Consider the following 24,826-nt stretch of genomic DNA (forward strand, 5'->3'; position numbering starts at 1 on the left):
CTACCTTTATAAAGGATGGAAGGCTGAGTCAACCTTGGGCCTGGTGGGGCTTGAATTTGCAGTAATTGCAAGCAGCTGTGTTAATAACAGACTGCATTAGTCTGTTGAGCCACTCAAGGACCCATCCTGAACCCAACACAACAAGCTTTCCATCTTAACAAGCTGAACAATTCCATAATGTGAGGCAGAAGGTCAACCTCTCATGCAACATTTTATAAAACTTTTCTTGTTGCTGATTAGGTGCATATATACCAGTCAGTAATGTCTTTTTTGCTTCTATCACCAGTTCAATGGCAATAAATCTTCCTTGAGTATCTGCCTCAATTAACTTAGCTGGTAAATCCTTCCTGATATATATACAACTAAACCATTTTTCTTGTCCAAAGCTGATGCAACAAAATGTTTATCTAATTTTGAGTTTATTAAGTATTTTTGGTCTGATAATTTAAGGTGTGTCTCTGGTAAGCAAATCACATCATTTTTTAATTGTTTCAAATCCCCACTGAAAACTTGACACTTTGTGTGTGTGTGTGTGCTTTTACCCAGTGGTGAAATTTGAACCAGTTTGCTACCGGTTCGCGGGCGGTGCATGTGTTCTGGCATGCACAAATAAGCGCCAAAAGGCGGCTTGGGAAGGTAACTAGAACAGCGAGGGAGGGGGGGGGATCAGCTGTGCCGTGCGATTTAGCTTTACTAGAAAGCAGGCTTTCCTGCTTTTTAGCAAAGCTAAGCCACGCGGCACAGCTGATCTTTGGAAATACCGGTTTGGAGGAACTGGTAGCTTTTTTTAACTACCGGTTCGCCCAAACCAGTAATTTTTATCATTACTGTTTTGTCCGAACCGGAGCGAATCGGTAGCATTTCACCCCTGCTTTTGCCTAGAAAACGGAGGAAGGGCAGGAAAGGAGGGAAGATCTGAAGGCCATCAATTTTACAAAGACCATCAAAATGAGGGCGGGGTACAGACAATGAAAGACCATAGAAAATAAATCAGAGTCTAGAAAACAATACAAATATCCATTTTCTTTATTGAAGTTATATGATGCCCATCTAGCTATCCAAATTATAAAAGGCTGCAGGATACAAAACCGAAAGTCTCTAACATAAAAAAACAAACAACATCTAAAAGGGTTAGAAACATTAGAGGTTTGTAGGGGAGCATGAAGCGTTAGTAGCACTCTATCTGATGAACTAGATCCTCCTTAATGCTACTTTAGGGCACAGGTCACCTTCGGATGGATTTGAACCGCCAACACATGGAGCCTGCCACAATACTGTCTCTTGTAGCAAGGTTCACATCGGCAAGCAGCTAGGAGCTATAGAGTTGTCAGGTGTGCTCCCTGGATTCATCATCTTCTTCTTGCAGGGTGGAGTCTGGGCAATTGAATGGAGCTGAGTGTTTACTGGCTGGATACCCTTCCTGTCGCCGACGCAGAGTTTTATTCGGCAGATAAATTCTCAGTGTGCCCAGAGAGGCACATATCTGCCTCTACCCAGGATTGAATTCACAGCCTCCTGATGATGAAGCAGAAGCTCTACCTCTAGGCCTCTCGGGTGCACCCTGGATTACTCATGCGATAAAGAGGAGGAGGGAAGAGAAAGAAAGAGAAAGGTTGTCACAAACATTAACTTGTTTTCCAGCAACACCCCAGGAAGGAGCAAGTCAGGGCTGCGAGGGGGCACTATCCATATTCCCAGCTGGCTCCTGGGGAGGGTCGTGGGAGGCAAGGCCTACAGATCAACGAGGTGTCCCCTGACGCTTTGCTGCCATTTCGCCCAGCAGACGGTGGATAGCTCTGTCTTGTTCCGTGTCGCCTTCCGAACGAAAGACCCTGGCCAGATCTTTCAGACGCAGCCACAGCTGCTTCTGCTCCAGAGGGTGGTCTCCTGGCACCTCCAAGCAGGCTTTGTACGCCCGCAGCGCTGCCTGCCTCTGCCCCTTCTTGCGGAGGAGGAAATCCCCCCAGTGCAGATAGAAAGATTGCTGGCATCTCTTGCTGGCGGTTGGCAGGTCCTCCATTATGCCCAGGTAGACCTCCTCCTCGTAAAGCTGGCACCTTTCTCCGTACAACTTTGCCAGCTTCAGCCGGGAAAACACGGATACAGGATTGCCTTCCAGAGACCGTCTGAAGCACCCAATGGCGTCCTCCACAATCTCCGCTCGGTTCCCCTCGGTTCCTCGATCTAAGAGGTCCATGTAACTGATGCCAAGGTCGTAGTGCAGGAGATAGTAATCACCACAGAGGCCGATGGCCTTCTTCAGGGTGGAAATGGCCTGGGAGAGAGAGTGGAACTTATAAACCTTGGTTGCAATTCTCAGCAGTTCCGGGTTGAGACTGTTCTGGACCACATCTTCAGCAAGGTGCCGTGCTCTTTCATCATCTTTCTTACGGAGAATCTGTGCCAAATATACTTTGGCTTCATAATTTTCAGGGTGGCTGCAGATCAGCCCTTCCAGCAACTTCTGGCTCTCTTCCTGTAACTTCTCATCGTAGCAGTGTGTCCAGAAAGCGAAGGCGGAGAAGGCCAGGCCCTCCTGCAGCTCCACGCTTGGTCCCTGCAGCGCCAGGGCCTTCTGGAAACACTCCTTGGCCAGCTGGCCGTTCCGGAAGCCCATGGCCAAGAGAGACCAACCTTTCTGGGCGTAGACCTCCGGGATCACAGCTGAGTAGGGCTCAGGGCTGGACAGGTCCCGGCAGATCTGGCGGATCTGGGCCAAGTAGAGATCCACCTTGTCATAATCGGTCAAATGGTAATAGATCCAGGCGTAGTTCCCATACACCAGCAGGACCTGGCGTGAGAAGGTCTCCGGAGGCTCCTTCTTCAAGACCTCTTTGGCTTCCTGCAGGATGGCCAGGGCCTCTTTGGGGCTCCCCTCCAGGTGGTGCAGATAGGCCTTCAGGGCAAGGTAGGTGCCCCGCTTATAGAGGGGGTCGTGCTCCAGGCGGACGGTCAGAGTAAGCAGGGTGTGTCTGATGTTCATCTTGTCTTTGACCTCAAAGTCCCAGGTGAAGTGACACTGCAGGTGCTGGAGCTTCTCCTTCAGGGGTCTCCTGTAAGGTGGGGAACTGGGGGGGGGGAGAAGACAAAAGACCTGGGTGAGAGGCAAAGGAGACCTGCCTTGGGTATGTGTGGTGGGCTCAGATAATGTGTTAACCACAAACGGAGCTGTTCAGGCCGGCCGGAGCATGTGAACCAGTGGAGGGTTTCAAAAGTTTTCACTACCGGTTTTGTGAGCGTGGCTTGGTGGGCATGGCGTGGTGTGGGAAGGATACTGTAAAATCTCCATTCCCACCCCACTCCAGGGCAAGGTTACTGCAAAATCCCCATTTCCTCCCAACCAGCTGGGACCTGGGAGGCAGAGGTTAGATGTGGGCCAGTCAGAATTTTTACTGCCGGTTCTCCGAACTACTCAAAATTTCCACTACCAGTTCTCCAGAATTGGTCAGAACCTGCTGAAACCCACCTCTGATGTGAACCTGGCCAAGTCTGGCTATTCATTCGGAAGCAGACCCTGCCCCCCCTCTGGATCCTCAATTTGCTGTCGGGTTCTTTGGACATGAGGGGGGGGGCACTCTTTGGGGTCTTGTGAAGAAGCTAGCTTCCAAGGAAGGGAACCTGTTTTAGCCTCCTGTCTGCAGGGAGGAGATCCATGGAACAGGGACTCTGCTTGCCCCTCTTAGAAGCTTTCCTGGCCCCCTTGAGGGTCTCCAGGGGACACCCATGTGGCTGCCTTCGCTGTTCTTCCCCTTCCCCACTCCCAGGGGTGGGGAGGGGAAACAATCTTTGCACCTCCAAAATAAACAATACAGGTAGTCCTCGACTGACAAGTTTGCTTAGTGACTATTTGAAGTGACAACAGCACAGAAGAAAAGTGACTTACGATCAGTTTTCTCACTTATGACCGGTGCAGCATCTCTATGGTCACGTGACAGTCGCTTGGTGACTGACTCATATTTACGACGGTCGCAGTGTCCCTGGGTCCCCTTTTGTGACCTTCTGACCAACACAGTCACACAGAGAAAGCCGGATTCACTTAACAACCATGTGACTCACTTATTGACGGCTGTTGTGACTCGTCCTCCCTCCTCTCCTCAGCCGGGCCCCTCCCGTCTCCCTTTTATCAGACTCCGAGTCTGATAATGAAGATGAACGGCCTGTCATGCCTCCAGCCCCCGGCCCTGGCCCCATGCCGGGAGAGGATTCCAGGAGTGAAAGGAGTAGCCCAATAAATCTCACTCATACAGGTGTGTTTCTTTGGCTCAGCCTTCAGAGCAGGACGTCAGCCAGGTGCTGGAATTGCTCGGGCCTACTCCCTCTGACCCCTCCCTTTCCCAGACGCTGACAGCAGATCCAGCTGAAGACAATTCAGGGTGGGAGGACCCTCGCTTCCGGAGATCTGAGAGGCGACGCCAGCAGAAGGAAGGGAGGGGCAGGCCTGGATAAATGCTGAGTCATGGAGCCACACCCCACAGCCTCTATAAAGGACCTGCTCTATAAAGGACTAGTTTTATCTAGTTTGCTGATACCGGACCCTATCGCTGAAGTCACAACTTGGACTCCTGCCTGCCCTGATAAACCTGGAAGGAACTTGGCAAGCTGCAGAGGCTTCGTTGCCAAGTTTGTCACGGACTTCCTTGACTCGTTCGTCGGAGTGGGGGGTTGGGACACGACAACAGCAGAGATTTGGTTAACAACTGCAGTAAGCGAAGTCCTAAAACGGGGCCAAACTCACTTGCCAAGCAAGTCTTCACTTAACAGCAGCAATTTTGGGCTCCGCTGTGGTCGTAAGTCGAGGACTACCTGTGGGCCACAGAAAGACTGAGGTTTCCCCTGAGCTGGCTCTGCAGCTTGTGTGAACGTCGGGGGGGGGTGTGTTTCTCCATGGAAGGGAGACCCCTTTCTAGCCCTGGCATGGAACAGGCCTCCCTCGGGGCCAGGAGGAGGGAGATGGTGGAAAAGGGGGAGGGAGGGCAATTTTGAAACCCCTTGTGTAGTGGAAAAACCCACTTAAATCTGATTTGTGGGGAAAACATAAACTTAACACTCCATTGTTACAGATTAGAAAGGGAGCTGTTGATGGGCCCTCTTGCTAGGGAGGGGCTCTGAAAGAGTGCCAGGGCTGCCCAGGCGGTGGGGAGTCGGTCCCCCAGCTGGGATGGGGGGGCAGTCTTGCCAGGAGCAGAACAGCTTTCGCCAGGTCGGGGTAGGGGTGGGGTAGGGGTGTTGTGGGGCAGATGGGGAAGCTGCCTTTAGCTGTTCTGGAGTGTCGCTGGAGGGGGGAGGGCACACCCACAACTCTGGCTCCCCCCTCCAGCCGGGCTGCCGCTCCGGCTCCTTCGGGGCTGCAGAGACGGATGGGTTGGGGGTTCTTGAAGAGTCGGGGGGGCGCGTTGTGGGGCATGTGAGCAGCTGCCTGTCCAGGGCCACCCCTGTAGCGCTCGCTCCAGCTCCTTCGGGGGTTCAAAAGCTCTGCAGAGCCAGGATGCGACCCAGCCCCAGGCCAGGCCCCCCCCCCGGGGCCACAGGCTCGTATTGCAACAACCGGACCCACGGGGGGGGGGAGGGAAACTCAGGTAATTGATGGGGGGGACACAGAGATTTGGTTGCAGCAGCCCCCGCCCTCGCCCCCATTTTACAAGGAGGGACATTCCGCGGGACCCTCCCCATTAGGGACCCGCTCTCCTTCTGTTCCTAAGGGGGGGGCTCCGTTCCGACACCCCCACCTACCTCATCCTGCCACACTGTTCGCGCTGCGGCTCCCTCTTCGGAGTTTGGGCGCAAGGATGAGAGTTGGGCCAGGTGGGTGAACGGGGAGGTCCCGCCGGAGAAATGGAAAATGAAAGCAGGTGGGGAGGGGGGGGGACGAAGGGGAGGGGGGCATAGCCAATGGCCAGTCCAGGCTGGATTGGTGGGGTGGGGGAGATGGGCCGGGAAACACCATTCAGGGCACCTGCTTCGCGGGCAAAGCGGCCGTCCAGCATACGGCATTCGGACGACCCCACCCGGTTTAGCGCGAGTTTTGTTTCGTGTGGATCTTTTAAACGCAGGGCAGGGGGAGAAGCGGGGGCACTTTTGGCGGGGAGGGTCTTTGTAGTGCCTCTTGGACCCTCTCGCCGGAGGAAGCCCCGTTCCCAACGCCCCTGTTCCTTAGAAGCGCCCGAATTTCCTTTTCTTTCTCTCTTTCTCCATCTACGTGTTTGTGTATGCGTATGTCAGTGCGCGTGGATCCAAGTGCTTTGCTCCAGCCGCGAGGGCGGGGGAGGGCGGCCCAGCGAATAGCAAAGAGTTGGAAAGGTCCTTGGAGGTCTTCTAGTCCAACCCCCGGCTCAAGCAGAAGACCTTATTCCACTCTAGCTGTCCCATCTCTTCTTAAAAACCTCCAGGGATGGAGCATCTACAAGTCCTGGTGGCAAGCTGTTCCACTGGTTAATTGTTCTCACTGCTGGGAAATTTCTCCTTCATTCCAGCTTGCTTCTCTCCTTGATGAGTTTCCATCCATTTGCTTCTTGCCCCTGCCTTCTGATGCTTTGGAAAATAAAATTGACCCCCCTCCTCTTTGTGGCAGCCCCTCAAATATCGGAAGACTGCTATCATGTCACCCCTAGTCCTTCTTTTCATCAAACTAGATATTCCCAGTTTCAGCACCCTATGTTTTAGCTTCCAGTCCCCTAATTGTCATCTTTTCCATGCGCTCTTTCCAGAGTCTCAACAATAATTTTATACCCAGAATCTCCCCTTCTTGAGGAAGCGTTGTGGGGCACCATGGGGAGGAGGGGGGGTGGGTGGGCTCAGAGGCAGTAAGTAGCAGCAGGGACCCTTATCCACAAATACCCCCTTTGGGAAGCCCCCTGAAGTGGGGAGAGTTCAGTTTTAAAGGTAGCCTTATTTCTTCAGAATGTCCTGTCTTTGGGTCTTCAGCTACCCAGTTAAGGCAGATTGTGGGAAGGGGTGTCACAACCCAGTCTGGAACAATTTAATTAAATCATCTGGGGTGGTAAATATCTTAAATTTGCCAAGGTTGAAAAAATGTCAGGTTAGAGGAAAGTGGCTGAAATGTAAAATGCACTTGAACTGAAACTGTTTTTAGTAGGGGAGAAAAAAAATCAATATTGTATTTTATTTCGTTGGCTTTTTAAAAAAAATTAAATGTCTACCCTGATTATTTCACCTTACTGACTGGGGGCATGAAAAGGGTCCTTGGTGCTCTCTGAGCTGGCTTGTTTTCCTGGAGACATTTCGTTACCCAACTAGGTAACATCATCAGTGTTAGAACGGATTGAGAAAACCCTATTTCCCTCTAGTACTGATGTTAACTACCTGAGTCATGAACAGTTTGCAAAAAACTTCAAACACAAAGCATCAAGATCATTAGTCTTCTTCCCCATTCTTCCTTGTTTCTGCAAACCCCCTTGCCTTCTAGCACTGATGATGGTCCCTATTTGGGTCATAAAACGTCTGTAAGAAAACAGCCAAGGTCAGAGGGCACTGAAAACCCCCAAAGCTCTTCCTTCCTTCCTTCCTTCCTTCCTTCCTTCCTTCCTTCCTTCCTTCCTTCCTTTCCTCCCTCCCCTCTCCTCCACAAACCCTACTCCCTTCTAGCACTGATGATGTTCCCTATTTGGGTCATAAAACGTCTGCAAGAAAACAGCCAAGGTCAGAGAGCACTGAGAACCCCCAAAGCTCTTCCTTCCTTCCTTCCTTCCTTCCTTCTTTCCTTCCTTCCTTCCTTCCTTCCTTCCTTCCTTCCTTCCTTCCTTCCTTCCCTCTCTCCCTCCCTCCCCTCTCCTCCACAAACCCTACTCCCTTCTAGGACTGATGATGGTCCCTATTTGGGTCATAAAACGTCTGCAAGAAAACAGCCAAGCTCAGAGAGCGCTGAGAACCCCCAAAGCTCTTCCTTCCTTCCTTCCTTCCTTCCTTCCTTCCTTCCTTCCTTCCTTCCTTCCTTCCTTCCTTCCTTCCTTCCTTCCTTCCTTCCTTCCTTCCTTCCTTCTCCTCCACAAACCCTACTCCCTTCTAGCACTGATGATGTTCCCTATTTGGGTCATAAAACATCTGCAAGAAAACAGCCAAGCTCAGAGAGCGGCAAGGACCACTCATTTCAAAACAGCTACCGATTTTCTCCTTTATTGACTTTGGACGGTTTACAACATAATAAAACCATATAAACAGATGAATAAAGGCAAAGCTTAAAACAGGATTAAAAGTTAAGTTAAAATCTTTGATGGCCTGAACATGTGAAATCTTCCCGAGTGGATAGACAGTTCTACGTGCACACTGGACTGGCTGGGGAAGGCTGCCCAGAGTCCCCTTCCCCAGCCTGGGCCCTTACATGAATTTGATTAATTATTGTTGTTAGTTGTGAAGTCGTGTCCGACCCACGGACAATGTTCCTCCAGGCCTTCCTATCCTCTACCATCCTCTGCAGTCCATTTAATTTGATTAATACATAAATCCAATAAAACAAACCCCTCTCCTCCCCCCAGTCGGCCTCCCGCCTTTTCCATCATGTGTCTGCAATTTGATTTGTATGGTCACTTTATTTAATACTTATTTATACTTGGTGATTTTAATTTTATGCTGGAAGCCACCCAGAGTTGCTTTGAAATGAGACACGCAGCAAATAGACAGATATAAATGATAGATCATAGATAGAGATAGATAGAAAGACAGATATAGATGATAGATATATCATAGATAGATAAAGGGGGGGGGCATAGATAGATAGAGATAGATGGATGGATGGATGGATGGATAGATAGAAGATATAAATGATAGATCATTGATAGATGATAGTTGATAGTTGATATAGAAGAGGTGGGGGCATGGATAGAGCATGGATGGATGGATGGATGGATAGAGATAATAAAACGTGTCGAGGGATTCGGCATTCGAGGCAGGGATCGGGCGCTCGCCTTCTCCGTGTGGTCCGGAGGGTTTTCAATGTGTTGCGCTTTCTTTCTACTTTGCAAAACTCTCCCATCGCTCGGGGTCTCCCCAAAGAGGGCAACTTCCCACAACCGCAAGAGCGATCCTGAGGACGCCCACTGACAGAGCCCCGGTGGCCCAGCAAAACTTTCTTCCGGACTGCGGTAGTGGTGAGTGGCTTGGCCGTTCTCCCCTCTGCTCCCGGAGCCAAGAATTTGGATTCCCCGCACAGGATCGTATCGTCGGACGGCAGTGGATAAGCGCATCGCGCCGCATTAAATCGCCGGGGACAAGCGCTGGCCGAGAGGGTCTAAGAAGCAAGGTGACGACCCCGCCTGGCCGCCTGGATTCACATATCTGCAGCCCCCAGCCCCCCCCCACAACAGGCTCAAACGAAGCGAGGATCGCACGGAGTGCGGGTGGGTCGTCTGAACGCGGTTACTAGAGGGTCGGTTTGCCCGGGAGACCCGCTGTCTAACCGCTTTCCCCTTGTCAACCAGACGAGACGGCCGACGCCCCAAATCGAACAAACAAAAACCAAGTAAGCCACCAACCGACCCCCCAACAGTTAAGGCAACTCGGGATCATCGCTGACACATTCTCGGCTCCGCCGCGACTTTCACTTTCGATTTTCAGAACTCTGGCGCGGAAAACGAAACCGGCGCTGCCCCCGCCCGTCTCTCTTCGCGTTTTGCTCCAAATCGAGAGAGGCAGCCCGAGCGCGAACACTGTGCAAGGATGAGGTAGGCGCGCGCGTGTATGTTTGGGGGCGGGGGGGGGGGGCTGGGGAAAACGGAGCCCCCCCCGGAATAGAGACAGGCGGGTGAGGGTCCCTAAAGGGCCAGGGTCCCGTTGGATTTTGGGGAATGCCTCTTCCTTGCTAAAAGGGGGGGGGGCTGCTGCTGCTGCAGTCAGGTCTCGCTCTCCCCCCCACCCCGTCAAGTATTTGAGCCCCCCCCTCCCTGGGCGGTTCTACTGCTGCAACACGAGCCTGTGGTCCCTGCCTTTCAGAGGGGCTTGGGGGCGGGGGAGGGGCCTGGGGCTGAACCCGGCTCTCCGCCGCCTTCCAGCACAGAAGGAGCCGGAGCGACTACGTGTATTGCAGTCGTGGCCGCCGGAGAGACTCCGGGACTGGCAGCTCCTCTCTTGCCCTACAACCGACCCCCCCACCCGACCCAACAATCCCCTGCCTGCCTCTGCAGCCCCGAAGGAGTTGGAACGGGACCCTGGATGGGGGGGAGGGGGCGCTGTGGGTGTCCCCAACGAGACTCCCCTCCTGCCCCACAAGCCCCCCCCTCCCGCAGCATCGGCAAAGTCTGCCCTACTCCTGCCCGCAGCTGAGGGACTAGCTCCCCATAGCCTGGGTAACCTTGGCATCCCCATCGAGTCCAAACCCGGTAGAAGGCCCCACAACCCGTCCCCCCCAGACTCTGCAACAACCTCCCTGCCTGCCTCGGCTGGGGAGGTGGCTGGGGGGGGGGAACGGGAGGGGGGGAAACAGCGAGACTCTGGAACTCAGCTCCTCTCCAGCCCCACCAACCTTCCTGCTTCTCCTCCATGAAAAGAGACTCTACAATTGTGGGCACCCTCAAAGCTGAGACCCCCCCCCCCACACCCTGATCCCAGGTAGCCCTGGGCTGGGCAGCTGTGGCACCCCCACAGGCGGAACCCACCAGAGGGACATTCAGCCACTCTGACGTGTAGCTGAGAATGGAAAGCATCGGGCTTTAAGGCAGCCCACCATCACACAATCAAATTTATTTATTTATTTATTTAATTAAACTTTTATACCGCCCTTCTCCCGAAGGACTCAGGGCGGTGTACAGCCTTCGTTTAAAACAATTAATATACATATTAAAATAACAATTAAAAAGCTTATTCAATAAAAGGCCAAAATTAAAACCGTCCAATTGACCATGTAAAATACCCAGTGAAATTACAATTAAAAATTAAAAATTTAGAATTTAAAAATCAGGCCAGTCCCGCTTGGATAAATAAATAAGTTTTCAGTTCCCGGCGAAAGGTCCGAAGGTCAGGCAATTGGCGTAAACCGGGGGGAAGTTCGTTCCAGAGGGTAGGTGCTCCCACAGAGAAGGACCTTCCCCTGGGGGCCGCCAGCCGACACTGCTTGGCGGACGGCACCCTGAGAAGACCCTCTCTGTGAGAGCGTACGGGTCGGTGGGAGGCATGTGGAAACAGCAGGCGGTCCCGTAAGTACCCGGGCCCTAAGCCATGGAGCGCTTTGAAGGTGGTAACCAAAACCTTGAAGCGCACCCGGAAGACCACAGGTAGCCAGTGCAGACTGCGCAGGAGTGGTGTTACCCGGGAGCAACGTGGTGCTCCCTCAATCACCCGCGCAGCTGCATTCTGGACCAACTGAAGTCTCCGAGTACACTTCAGGGGTAGCCCCATGTAGAGAGCACTGCAATAATCCAGGTGAGAAGTGACGAGAGCATGAGTGACCGTGCATAAGGCATCCCGGTCAAGAAAGGGGCACAACTGGCGGACCAGGCGAACCTGGTAAAAAGCTCTCCTGGAGACGGCCGTCAAATGATCTTCAAACGACAGCCGTCCATCCAGGAGAACGCCCAAGTTGCGCACCCTTTCCGTTGGGGCCAGTGACTCGCCCCCAACAGTCAGCCGCGGTTGCAGCTGACTGTACCGGGATGCCGGCATCCACAGCCACTCCATCTTGGATGGATTGAGTCTGAGTCTGTTTCTCCCCATCCAGACCCGTACGGCCTCCAAACAACGGGACAGCACTTCGACAGCTTCGCTGGGGTGGCCTGGGGTGGAGAAGTACAGCTGAGTATCATCAGCGTACAGATGATAACTCACCCCAAAGCCACTGATGACCTCACCCAACGGCTTCATGTAGATGTTGAACAGGAGAGACGAGAGAATCGACCCCTGCGGCACCTCACAAGTGAGGCGCCTCGCGGCCGATCTCTGCCCCCCTGTCAACACCGTCTGCGACCGGTCGGAGAGGTAGGAGGAGAACCACCGATAAACGGTGCCTCCCACTCCCAACCCCTCCAACCGGCGCAGCAGGATACCATGGTCGATGGTATCAAAAGCCGATGAGAGATCCAACAGGACCAGGGCAGAGGAGCAACCCCTATCCCTGGCCCTCCAGAGGTCATCCACCAAAGCGACCAAAGCTGTCTCCGTGCTATACCCGGGCCGGAAGCCGGACTGGAACGGGTCTAGATAGACAGCTTCCTCCAGGTACTGAGGGAACTGCCGTGCCACCACACTCTCTACAACCTTCACCACAAAGCGAAGGTTGGAGACTGGACGATAATTACCCAAAATAGCTGGGTCCAGGGAAGGCTTCTTGAAGAGGGGTCTCACCACCGCCTCTTTCAAGGTGGCGGGAAAGACCCCCTCCATCAAAGAAGCATTTATAATACCCCGGAGCCAGCCTCATGTCACATCCTGAGTGGCCAGCACCAGCCAGGAGGGGCACGGGTCCAGTAAACATGTAGTGGCATGCAGCCTCCCCAGCAACCTGTCCACGTCCTCGGGAGCCACAGAATCAAACTCATCCCAAACAACATCAACAAGACGAGCCTCAGTCATCTCATCCAGATCATTGCAATCTTGGTCCAAGCTATCCCGAAGCTGAGTGATTTTATCGTATAGATAACCGCTAAACTCCTCGGCACGTCCCTGCAAGGGGTCATCCCGTCCCCCCTGGTGAAGGAGGGAATGGGTCACCCGAAACAGGGCGGCCGGGCGGTTATCTGCCGACGCAATGAGGGAGGAGGCGTAAGAACGCCTCGCCACCCTCAGTGCCACTAGGTAGGTCTTTGAAAAAGACCTAACTAGTGTCCGATCAGCTTCGGAGCGGCTGGACCTCCAGACACTCTCTAGGCGTCTTCTCCGGCGTTTCATCTCTCTCAGCTCCTCAGAGAACCAAGAAGCCAATTAAGATCTGCGCTGGGTCAGAGGCCGCAAAGGCACGACACGGTCCAAAGCCCCAGCCGCGGCCTGTTCCCAGGCCGCCACTAGTTCTTCGGTCGTGCTGTGGGCAAGATCCTCAGGAAACGGCCCAAGCTCCGTCTGGAACCTCTCAGGGTCCATCAGGCGCCTGGGACGGAACCAACGCATTGGTTCCGTCTCCCTGCGGTGGTGAGTAGCGGTCTGAAAGTCTAGGCGGAGGAGAAAATGATCTGACCATGACACCGGTATCGTCACTAAATCTCTTACTACCAGATCATTAAACCACTGTCCAGAGATATAAATCAGGTCCAGCGTGTGAGTAGGGCCATCCGTTACTTGAATCAGGTCCAAGGCCGTCATGGAAGCCTGGAACTCCTGAACCACTGTTGACGACAAGCCGGCCGATGGCAAGTTGAAATCACCCATGACCAAAAGTCTGGGGATCTCAACAGCCACCCCGGCAAGCACCTCCAGCAGCTCAGGCAGGGCTGTAGTCACGTAGCAAGGAGCCAGGTACGCGATCAACAGACCCATCTGATTCTTATGGCCCCACTTCGCAAGAAGGGATTCACAGCCGGCTATCTGAGGAACAGTGGTCTCTCTCGGCTCCAGACCCTCTTTCATTACAATCGCCACTCTCCACTCCTGGGCCCTCGGTTGATGGAATGCTCGGAAACCTGGAGGGCACAGTTCAACTAGGGGCACCCCCCCTTCTGCGCCCAACCAGGTCTCCGTAATGCCCATAAAGTCCATGGACTCCCCCTGGATAAGATCACAAATCAGGGGGGCCTTGTTAACCATGGACCGGGCATTACACAACATCAACCGGAGGCCCGGGCTCTGAGGATCCTGACCTTCCGGGGAACGGGGAAAGACTGGGGGGCCGGAGCACGTGATCGCTTTTAAACAGCGAACACGTGCTCCCAACGAACGATACGGTCCCTTGCTTCCGCCATATCTGCCCCTCCCACCTACCGTACAGATGGAACCAACTTCCACATCTGGAACGTACCCCTCACCCCCCTCCCTCAGACCTGGTGAAAAAACGCCGTGAACTGGGACTGAACCTACCCTTCCCGACGGGTTCTTCCCCCCACCCGTCACTTCCCTCCCCCCCTTTAAAAAACCCTTATTAAAAAACCTATGTACAAAACCCCATAAATTCTTCTTCCTCGCATGCCACCTCTCTGGGTCCCAAGACCCCTCGTTAAGGCCGGCCCTCGATAACCCAGAGGGCCATTCCTGCGAGGCGGGGGAACCTTGCAGTCGAAGAAGTTCGGCAGCCGTATATTTCATGCATAAAGATCTAAATAACAGCGGGGAGAGAAGAGTTCCCAGGTCGCTAGATGGTATCGCGGATGGTGGGCAGAACCAGGACAGTCACAAACAAATTGCCCCCCTTTCCCTGCCCCTCTCCCCCCCTCCTGGGAGACCTGTTCCTCCCCAGGGATGAAAGACTGTACTGTTGTTGAGGGGGGGTGTCTCTTTTATGGAGCCCCTGGGTGTTCACAGAGCAGAGGTGAGTTTCAGCAGGTTCTGACCAGTTCTGCAGAATCGGTAGCGGAAATTTTGAGTAGTTCGGAGAACTGGTAAATACCACCTCTGACTGGCCCCGCCCCCATCTATTCTCTGCCTCCCGGGTCCCAGCTGATTGGGAGGAAATGGGGATTTTGCAATAACCTTCCCCTGAGTGGGGTGGGAATGGAGATTTGACAGTATCCCTCCCCTGCCACACCCACCAAGCCACGCCCACAGACCCACCACTGACTCAGAGCCCCCACAATGGCAACCTCGGCTACTCTGTACCCACAAGATACCCAGCTTGGTCTATTTTTGAGGAAGGGGAAGAACAGCAAAGGCAGCCACATGGGTGTCCCCTGAAGACCCTCAAGGGGGCCAGGAAAGCTTCTAAGAGGGGCGAGCAGAGTCCCTGTTCCATGGATCTCCCTGCAGACAGGAGGCTAAAACAGGTTCCCTTCCTTGGAAGCTAGCTTCTTCGCAAGACCCCAAAGAGAGCTCCACCCACATCCAAAGAACCCGACAGCAAATTGAGGGTCTAACTGGGGGGGGGGGCAGGGTCTGGTTCCCCCTGAGTAGCCAGACTTAGCCAGGTTCACATGCTCCGGCTGGCCTGAACAGCTCTGTTTGTGGTTAACACATTATCTGAGCCTGCCACACATACCCAGGGCAGGTCTCCTTTGCCTCTCACCCAGGTCTTTTGTCTTCTCCCCCCCCCAGTTCCCCACCTTACAGGAGACCCCTGAAGGAGAAGCTCCAGCACCTGCAGTGTCACTTCACCTGGGACTTTGAGATCAAAGACAAGGTGCACATCAGACACATCTTGCATACTCTGACCGTCCGCCTGGAGCACGACCCCCTCTATAAGCGGGGCACCTACCTTGCCCTGAAGGCCTATCTGCGCCACCTGGAGGGGAGCCCCAAAGGGGCCCTGGCCATCCTGCAGGAAGCCAAAGAGGTCTTGAAGAACGAGCCTCCAGAGACCTTCTCACGCCAGGTCCTGCTGGTGTACGGGAACTACGCCTGGATCTATTACCATTTGACCGATTATGACAAGGTGGATCTCTACTTGGCCCAGATCCGCCAGATCTGCCGGGACCTGTCCAGCCCTGAGCCCTACTCGGCTGTGATCCCGGAGGTCTACGCCCAGAAGGGTTGGTCTCTCTTGGCCATGGGCTTCCGGAACGGCCAGCTGGCCAAGGAGTGTTTCCAGAAGGCCCTGGCGCTGCAGGGACCAAGCGTGGAGCTGCAGGAGGGCCTGGCCTTCTCCGCCTTTGCTTCCTGGACACACTGCTACGATGAGAAGTTACAGAAAGAGAGCCAGAAGTTGCTGGAAGGGCTGATCTGCAGCCACCCTGAAAATTATGAAGCCAAAGTATATTTGGCACAGATTCTCCGTAAGAAAGATGATGAAAGAGCATGGCACCTTGCTGAAGATGTGGTCCAGAACAGTCTCAACCCGGAACTGCTGAGAATTGCGACCAAGGTTTATAAGGTCCACTCTCTCTCCCAGGGCATTTCCACCCTGAAGAAGGCCATCGGCCTCTGCGGTGATTACTATCTCCTGCACTACGACCTTGGCATCAGTTACATGGACCTCTTAGATCGAGGAACCAAGGGGAAGCGAGCGGAGATTGTGGAGGACGCCATTGGGTGCTTCAGACGGTCTCTGGAAGGCAATCCTGAATCCACATTTTCCCAGCTGAAGCTGGCAAAGTTGTACGGAGAAAGGTGCCAGCTTTACGAGGAGGAGGTCTACCTGGGCATAATGGAGGACCTGCCAACCGCCAGCAAGAGATGCCAGCAATCTTTCTATCTGCACTGGGGGGATTTCCTCCTCCGCAAGAAGGGGCAGAGGCAGGCAGCGCTGCGGGCGTACAAAGCCTGCTTGGAGGTGCCAGGAGACCACCCTCTGGAGCAGAAGCAGCTGTGGCTGCGTCTGAAAGAGCTGGCCAGGGTCTTTCGTTCGGAAGGCGACACGGAACAAGAGAGTGCTGCCCAGATTCTGCTGAGCAAACTGGCAGCAAAACGTGAGGGGGCGCCCTCTGCAGCGCTTGCCTCACCCTCACGTGACTCTCCCTAGGAGCCAGCTGGGAATATCGGGGTGCTGCAACCCAAATGGGTGGTGCCCCCTCGCAGCCCTGAGCTACTCCTGGAGTGTTGCTGGAAAGCAATATAACGTTTGTGCAACCTCTCCCTCCTTCCCTTCCCTTCCCCTCTTTATTGCATGAATACTCCAGGGAGCACTCTGGACAATTCTACAACTAGCTACAAGATATAATATTGTGCCAGGTGCTACGCGTTGACACTTAAAATCCGAGCGTGACTTGTGCCACCAAGTAGAATTAAGGAGGATCTAGTTAAGAGGTTTCCAAACTTGACAACTTTAAGACTTGGGGACTTCAGCTCCCAGAATTCTTCAGCTCTGCTGGCTGAGGGACTCTGGGAGTCGAAGTCCACGAGTCTTAAAGGGACCAAGGTTGGAAACCCCAGCTCTGTTGTATTAGATTTTGTGTGCCATATACTAACCCTTTCCCCTACCACCATCTAATGCTCCTACCCTGCCTCTTCCTTTTTTGGTCTTCTGCTTGTTTCAGATACCTTCTTATAACTTTCAGCTTTCCAAAATCGTTATTTTCTTGATTTTGCTGTATTTTTAATTGCCTGCACCTCACTGTCCTTACGGGGTCCGTTGACCATAATAAAGACTGCAGATTGTTGTATGGCATTAATCTTGAGATCATCTTTCTTGCCTTTCTCCTCTTCTCTTAAGTACAGGTGCCACTAATGCACCCACCCCACGCCCGAGTTTCCAGTGGGATTATTAGGGGATACGAGTCCTGGGACTCTGTCCCAGATTGTGTGTGTGTGTGTGTGTGTGTGTATAGGTCTTTAAAAAATCATCTCTTCGTAGTCATCCATGGGAACTGCACGGAAATGTCTACATTCACCAGCACTGAAAAGTCACTTTTAAAGATTATTTATTCCACGCAATGGGGTATCTGTGGTTGGGGGGATTAGCACTGTTGACAGCAGGGCCAGCTGTGCCCTTTTTAGGTTTGCTTGTTCACGTTTGGTGGCCACGAATGTTATGTTACAGAGCTGCGGTTATCCCTTGTATCTATGGGTACAAATCCTGGACTCTGTACTGTCCACAGATCAAACGAGAAATTTCACACGCACATGCTCTGCTCCATCCTCAGCATTTCTTGTCAAGACCTTCTCTCCAACCTGGGGGGACTTAGATCGCATGGTGTCCAGCAGCCTAGAACCCCAGATTTATCAGAAGATGGACAAGATGGGTGGGATGCGTCATTGGAATGGATGACCGCCGTGTGCCTTGCCCGTTGCTCTGTAGTACATTTCTCAACCTTGGCTGCTTGAAGAAGTGTTGACTTCAACTCTCGATGTTGGCCGGGGAATTCTAGGAGTTGGTCCACACATATTCAAGTGGCCAAGGTTGAGCAACATGACTCTTGATGAATACCGTAGTCTGGGAAAACATCACAACTTCGACCAGACAAGTGCTACAAAGACACTACGAATGAAATCCTGCACCACTGTCACACTGAAGCTGCTGACCGTACTCGCTGGTGAGCTCCGAAGCCTCTACTAGCTTTCAAGTCAGGCACCACCAAAAACAGATATAAACCCGTAAGTGGTGTAAACAGCCACTGGTGGTGGCGGCGCAGTGGTTAGAATGCAGTATAGCAGGTTAACTCGCTGTTGTGCCTCGCTCGCCCCCCTCGCCGCAGCCAGGCCCTTCTCATCTCCTGCCAGACAGTGATAGTACAGGAGAAGTCCTGGCATGCTTCCAGCCCCCAGTCCTGGCACCATGCCCGGAGAAACTGAGCAAACAAACCTCCCTCCGATAGCATGTGTGCCTGAAGCCAGCCATGAGCTGGGATTACCGGCAGCTGGGGACGAAATGATGCAGTGGACAGATCCTCGCTTCCGGAGAATGGAGAGGTGACGTCAGCAAAAGGAAGGGAGGGGCAGGCCTGTATAAGTGCTGAGTCATGGAGCCACACCCCATGGCCTATATAAAGGATCTGCTTTCTGGCATTCTCTGAGTCAGGCAAAGTCTAATCTGGATTGCTGAAGTCACACCTTGGATTCCTGCCTGCCCTGAGGACTCTGATAGGACTTTGGCAGAGCTGCATAGGCACGCTTGATACGGACTTCCTCAACCCGGCTGTCAGAGGAGGAGTGGGACACAACACTCGCTGCTCACTCTAGGACTGTGATGGCGAACCTATGGCACGCATGCCAGAGGTGGCATGCAGAGCCCTCTCTGGGCATATGCACTGTCGCCAGCTGATCTTCTGGTTTCCATCATGCACATGCACATCAGCCAGCTGGTCTTCGCGGGCACCAGATCGCCTGAAAAGGGCCAAAAACCAGACTGTTTTTTGAGCTGTTTTCCAGGTCGTATTCCAGCCATTTTTCAGGCTGTTTTTTGGGCCAAAAATGGCCCAGAAAACAGCCCTGAAAATGGTCAGAAAATGGCCCAAAAACAGCCCGGAAAATGGCCAAAAGTGGCCAAAAAACAGGCATGCACACCGGTCAGTTGGTCTTCGGGTTTCCAGTGCTCTGGCACACGCTTGTGCGCCACACGTGCACGCACATTCTGGTTTGGGCACTTGGTGCCGAAAAAGTTCGCCATCGCTGCTCTAGGAGTTCAATCCTGAGTGGCTCAGGTTGACACAGCCTTCCAGAGTCAGTAAAATGAGGAACCAGATTGTTGGGGGCTCAACTGCTTAGAGCAGGGGTCTCCAACCTTGGCAACTTTAAGCCTGGCGGACTTCAACTCCCAGAAAGCCCCAGCCAGCAAAGCTGGCTGGGGCTTTCTGGGAGTTGAAGTCCGCCAGGCTTAAAGTTGCCAAGGTTGGAGACCCCTAGCTTAGAGAGGGCTGTGAAGCGGTATATAAATCTTAAGTGTTATTGCTATTGCTACTACAGTAGGGAATTGACGGATTTCCAGTGCTCCACTGGGTAGACCAGAGGTGTCAAACAATGATAGGCCATGGAGTTAGCCTGCGGGGCCATCCCAGAGATGGCGAGGGACTGGCCCCTGCCGCTCTGGGCCCGGCCATGCCCACTCAGTCAGCCACGCCAACCAGGCCATGCCCATCCCGGCCCCCCAAGGGCAAACAAATTCCTGGTGTGGCCCGCAACAGGGTTGAACTTGATACCCCTGGGGTAGAAGAAACGCTTGCAAGAACTGGGTATCTGTAGTTTAATGAAAAGAAGGACTGGCGGTGTTCCAGTATTTGAGGGGCTGCCACAGAGAAGAAGGGGGCCAACCTATTTTCCAAACCACCTGAAGGCAGGACAAGAAGCAGGGGATGGAAACTAATCAAGGAGAGGAACAACCTAGAATTAAGGAGAAATTTCCTGACGGAACAAATACTCAGTGGAACAGCTTGCCTCCAGAAGTTGTAGGTGCTCCAACACTGGAGGTATTTAAGAAGCGATTGGATAGCTATTTGTCTGAAATGGTATAGGGTTTCCTATACAGGGGGTTAGACTAGAACAGGGGTCTCCAACCTTGGTAAGTTTAAGTCTGGAGGATTTCAACTTCCAGAATTCCCCAGCCAGCAGAGCTGGCTGGGGAATTCTGGGAGTTGAAGTCTTCCAGGCTTAAAGTTACTAAGGTTGGAGACCAGGAGTGAAATCCAGCAGGTTCTGACAGGTACTGGCAGCGGAAATTTTGAGCAGTTCAGAGAACCGGCAAATGCCACCTCTGGCTGGCCCCAGAGTGGGGTGGGAATGGGGATTTTGCAATATCCTTTCCCCTGGAGTGGGGTGGGAATGGAGATTTTGCAGTATCCTTCCCCTGCCACGCCCACCAAGCCACGCCACGCCCACCAAGCCATGCCCACAGAAGCGGTAGTAAACAAAATTGGATTTCACCCCTGTTGGAGACCCCTGGACTAGAAGACCTCCAGGATCCCTTCCAACTATGCCATTTGGTCATTTCATACTGACTGCGGAGCCAGTTTAGTGTAGTGCAGGGTTGTCAAACTGGCGGCCCACAGAGGCCATGCCCACCCTAGCTCCGCGAAGGGAAAAGTCACGATAAATCACACGATGGCAATGGGATGCCGTGAGTTTGACACCTGTGGTATAATGAATGGGTAAGGTGACAGTCTAGAAACCAAGAGATAGTGAGTCCCACCTTGGGCATGTAACTAGCTGGGTGATTATGGGGAAGGCTTCTATGAGAACCCCCAACACCTTGACTGAATGTCTGGATTATATTGGGCTACAATTACCAGAATCCTCAGCCAACATGGCCAACAACTGGGAGGTATATCTGAAGTTCTCCTAGTCACAGAATGTGTCCCAGGAAACGTACTGCCCATCAAAGAGCCAGATTGATTGAAAGCAGGATCCAGAGGTTGCCAGCAAGAAGGCCAGGAGCCCCTCCAGATAACCCTGGATTAGGCTGGTGCAGTGAGAAGGGCCCAAGTTGACACCAAGGAGCACTTTGCAGTGAGACAATATAGGGTTAGTGTTAGTGGCATTTCTCATCCACTTTGTTCATGGAAGGTGGAAGGAGATTCCAGAGGGTGTGTGTGTGTCTGTGTTTGTGTGTCTGTGTGTAGATATGTGTGAGCATGTATGTGCATGTATGATTTGTGATTTGAGTTTGAAGGCCCAGGAAGAAAAGGGATAGGGAGGGAGAACTGTGTATATCTCTGACCCATAACGCAACCCAAACAAGACAAATCACAATGATTTGGTTTTGCCTCGTTAATTGTGGTTCATCATTCAAACTTTCTGCTAGTTCTGGAACATTGGGTGGAAATTCTCGTTCATGAGCACCAGGGCCCAGATTTCTCAAGAGTTCATGGCCGGGGGCAGCTTCTGCCTTTGCAAAACATATCGGTTGACCCTCCCCTCCCCCAAGGGAGAGTGCACCACCAAGGCAGCTCTCTCTCTGTGTGTGTGTGAACCTGTGTGTTGTGTTTCGGCAGTTGGAGAAGGTACCCTGTCAAAGGTCCACAGCTGTCCCGGAAGGGAGCGAAGGCCAAGGAAGGTAGCTCTCCTGAGGTGATCCAGTTCAGAGGGTGCCGTGGACGATGGGTGGACAGGACTCTGGGAGGATGCAGTGGGCCTGGTGCTCCACCAAGCCCGCCGGACATTGGCAGCCTGGCACACAGGGCTTAAAGCAGTGGGACTCCAGCACCCCCAAGGGCACGGCGTGGTTGAAGCAGGTCTTGGGGCAGGGAGGGCCACACTCATCAAAGACATAGCCCCGCTCTTGGGGGCAGCCCACGGCTGCGGAGAAAGAGAGAGGCAGGGAATTAGTAGCAGGAAGGAGGGAGGGGACAGATGGGATAGGACTGTACCACTCCAGGAGAGGCAGGGAGTACCATGTGCCGTACGAAGCACAGAGGACTGACGTAAGACTAGGGCAGGGCCAGACTCCTGGAGGGAGGGAAGGGAGAAAGGGAAGAAGAGAGAAAGGAAGGAAGGAAAGAAGGACGAAGGAGGGAGGGAGGGAGGGAGGAAGGAGAAAAAAGGAAGAGAGGGAGGGAGGAGAGAAAAGGAAGGAAGGAAGGAAGGAAGGAAGGAAGGAATATCTCTTTTAAAACCTATGATGCTCTTCAGTTGGGCAATGAAATATCTGTAAGAAAACAACCAAGCTCATTCCCAGCTAGCACTGATGATGTTACCTAGTTAGATCATGAAATGTCTGTGAGAAAACCACCCCGCTCAGAGAGCATCAAGGAACCCAGTGTTCTTTTCCTCTCCACAAATCCCGCTCCCTTCTAGCACTGATGATATGACCCAGTTAGTTCTTGAAACGTCTGCACCAGACTCGACAGTTGAACCCTGAGCTGCAAATACTCACTTCTATCGATATTTCTCCTCCTTTCAGCCCCATTCAGCCTCCCGGGGTCCCATCCCTCTTTCATTGGACCCCAAACACTGCCTCCCACCCCCTCAGGACCAAGCGGGAGGCACACCCAGTCCACCACATTCTCACCGCAGAGGGTAGGCGAGCGCCACCGGAGCGTCACGCCAGCATGGCGGCACTGGCTGGCATAGGCCTCCAAGACCTCGCAGAGACAGTCGTCCGGGCCGGCAGCCCCACAGGCGCAGAGGTCGTAGACGCAGGAAGCGAAGAAGGGCTCCGGGGGCACGGCGGCATGGCAGCGCGCGAAGGGGGGTGACTTCAGCACCTTGCAACGGGCGTTGGCCTCTTTGCGGGAACGGTACCCGGATTCTTTGCAGGGATCTGCATCCAGCGCGTCGGCGCAGCGGTGGGACCCTGTAGCGTTGGCATCGGCCACCTGGGAGGAAGCGACATGCGGTCGGCGGAAGCCCCCTTGCTCTGCCCCCTTGCGGGAGCGGAGGGCCTGCCCCGTCTGGGGTTAAGGCCCTGAGGACAAAGGCCCTGCTGAGAGGAACGGTGGGTGAATCGGGTGGATTGTCAGGAAGAAGGAAGCGCATCCTTGTTAACCTGGGGCTGGAACTAACCAAAGACTGACTAGATGCCGAGAGTGGCATTTCTCAAGCTCAGCTACTTTACGGTTGGTGGGTTCCAACTCTCAATCCCCCAACCAGCACAGATAGATGGATTCCCTTCCTTCCCCCTCCTTCCTTTCCCGTTTTCCCTTCTCTTTTCCTTCCATCCCTTCCCTTCCCTTCCCTCCTCCTTTCTTCCCTTTCCTTTTAATCCCCTCCTTCCTCTTACCTTCCCCCTCGCTCCCTCCCACTTCTTGCTTTCCTCCCTTCCTCCCTCCCTCTTCCTCTTCCCTTTTCCTTCCTTCCTCTTCCCTCCCCCTCCCCTTCTTTCCTTCATTCATCTTCCCCCTACCCTTCCCCTTCATTCCTTCCTTTCCCCTTCCCTCCCTCTTCCTCTTCCCTTTTCCTTCCTTCCTCCCCTTCCTTCTCCCTTCCTTCTTTTCTTCCTCTTCCTCCTCCCCTTCCCCTTCTTTCCTCCCTCCTCCTTCCCTTTCTCCCTCTCCCTCTTCCCTTTTTCTCCTTCCTCCCTTTTCCTTCCTTCCTCTTCCCCTTCCCCTTCCCCTTCCTTCCCTCCTCCCTCTTCCTCTTCCTTTTCCTTCCTTCCTCCCTCCCTCTTCCCTTCCCCTCCCCTTCCCCGTTCCTTTTTTTCTTCCTTCCTTCCTTCCTCTTCCCTTTTCCTTCCTCCCTCCTTTTTTCTTCCTTCTCTTCCCCCTCCCCTTCCTTCTTTCCTCCCTCTTCCCTTCCCTTCCCCTCCCTTCCCCTTCCTTCCTTTCTTCCTCCTCCCATTTCTTTTCTTTCTTCCTTTCTTCCTCCTGTTCTTCCTCTTCCTTCCTTCCTTCCTCTTCCCTCCCCCTCCCCTTCTTTCCTTCATTCATCTTCCTCCTACCCTTCCCCTTCCTTCCTTCCTTTCCCCTTCCCTCCCTCTTCCTCTTCCCTTTTCCTTCCTTCCTCCCTCTTCCTTCCTTCCTTCCCCTTCCTTCTTTTCTTCCTCTTTCCCCCTCCCCTTCCTTCTTTCCTCCCTCCCTCCTTCCCTTTCTCCCTCTCCCTCTCCCTCTTCCCTTTTTCTTCCTTCCTCCCTTTTCCTTCCTTCCTCTTCCTCTTCCCCTTCCTTCCTCTCTCCCTCTTCCCTTCCCCTCCCCTTCCCCCTTCCTTCCTTCCTTCCTTTCTTCCTCCCTCCCATTTCTTTTCTTTCTTCCTTTCTTCCTCCTGTTCTTCCTCTTCCTTTTCCTCCTCCACTTCCTCCCCCCCCCGACTTACCTTCCAGCTGTTCCCAAAGGCTGCCTCCGACAGGCTCAGGTGCCCTGACCGCATGCGCAGATCGTCCTGGGGGAAGCCGTTGAAGTTGCCACAAAGCCCACACAGGCGCCCTTTGTACGTTCCGGGCACGCTGACTTCCAGGTGTGAGCGGCCGTTCCAGAGCAACTGCAGGTGAGCAAAAAGACCCAACGATGCGCCACATCTGGGGCGGTGAAGGAACGGATTTACTCGCTGTTGCCCCCCCACCCCTTCCGCCAAGGGCTAGACCACAGCTACCAACTGCAAGGAAAGAGTTTCAGGCTAGGCATCCCTGAGCTGTTAGTCAGTGGAACTGGCTGCCACATGATGGGGTGAGATCTCCTTTGGCGGAGGTCTCCAAAATGAAGATGACACTCCAGTCTAGACTAATCATACAGATAGTCCTCGACTTACGACCACAGCGGAGCCCAGAATTTCTATCGCTACGTGAACAATTCGCTTCCAAGCGGGTTTTGTCCCATTTTACGGGCCGCATGCATTCAGGGAATCGCTGCCATTGTTCAATTAGCGAGACGGTTGTTAAGTGAATCTGGCTTCCCCCGTTGGCTTTGCTCGCCGGAAAGTCGCAAAGGGGCGACCTGCACGTGATCCCGGCGACACTGCATCCGTCACAAATACGAGTCAGTTGCCAAGCGTCTGAATTTGGATCACGTGA

General features: G+C 53.4%; 3 protein-coding genes across 3 annotated transcripts in view; 1 reads left to right on the forward strand and 2 right to left on the reverse strand.

Annotated features, from left to right (window-relative positions):
• Positions 1–1,738: 1,738 nt before the first annotated feature.
• LOC131202605 (interferon-induced protein with tetratricopeptide repeats 5-like) lies at positions 1,739–9,197 on the reverse strand. The gene is made up of 3 exons (XM_058191709.1): positions 8,969–9,197; positions 5,731–6,037; positions 1,739–3,068 (listed from the first exon to the last, which is right to left on the reverse strand). The coding sequence occupies exons 1-3, from the start codon at positions 9,195–9,197 to the stop codon at positions 1,739–1,741; spliced, it is 1,866 nt and encodes a 621-aa protein (XP_058047692.1).
• Positions 9,198–9,367: 170 nt separating this feature from the next.
• Positions 9,368–17,109, forward strand: LOC131202030 (interferon-induced protein with tetratricopeptide repeats 5-like). Its single transcript, XM_058190545.1, has 2 exons — positions 9,368–9,674; positions 15,115–17,109. The coding sequence occupies exons 1-2, from the start codon at positions 9,670–9,672 to the stop codon at positions 16,475–16,477; spliced, it is 1,368 nt and encodes a 455-aa protein (XP_058046528.1). The 5' UTR covers positions 9,368–9,669; the 3' UTR covers positions 16,478–17,109.
• A 3,754-nt stretch (positions 17,110–20,863) lies between these two features.
• Positions 20,864–24,826, reverse strand: part of KCP (kielin cysteine rich BMP regulator) — a 65,067-nt gene continuing 61,104 nt past the window's right edge. The window contains exons 45-47 of the mRNA XM_058191710.1: positions 24,133–24,297; positions 22,394–22,700; positions 20,864–21,681 (exon numbers count right to left, since the gene is read on the reverse strand). Of these exons, the coding sequence (XP_058047693.1) occupies positions 21,464–21,681; positions 22,394–22,700; positions 24,133–24,297 (690 nt within the window). The 3' untranslated portion in view covers positions 20,864–21,463. The remainder of the gene's footprint in view (positions 21,682–22,393; positions 22,701–24,132; positions 24,298–24,826) is intronic.

This window comes from Ahaetulla prasina, chromosome 7 (assembly GCF_028640845.1).
Source record: "Ahaetulla prasina isolate Xishuangbanna chromosome 7, ASM2864084v1, whole genome shotgun sequence".
Lineage (NCBI taxonomy): Eukaryota > Metazoa > Chordata > Lepidosauria > Squamata > Colubridae > Ahaetulla > Ahaetulla prasina.

Bases quoted from the DNA above. Each gene is read 5' to 3' on its own strand.
- LOC131202605 (XM_058191709.1), bottom strand. From the start codon at position 9,197: ATGCGCTTATCCACTGCCGTCCGACGATACGATCCTGTGCGGGGAATC. The intron at 6,038-8,968 runs GTAGAAAGAAAG...TGCGTTTAAAAG, and splicing joins CGATGGGAGAGTTTTGCAAA to ATCCACACGAAACAAAACTC. The intron at 3,069-5,730 runs GTAGGTGGGGGT...CCCCCCCCCCAG, and splicing joins GAACAGTGTGGCAGGATGAG to TTCCCCACCTTACAGGAGAC.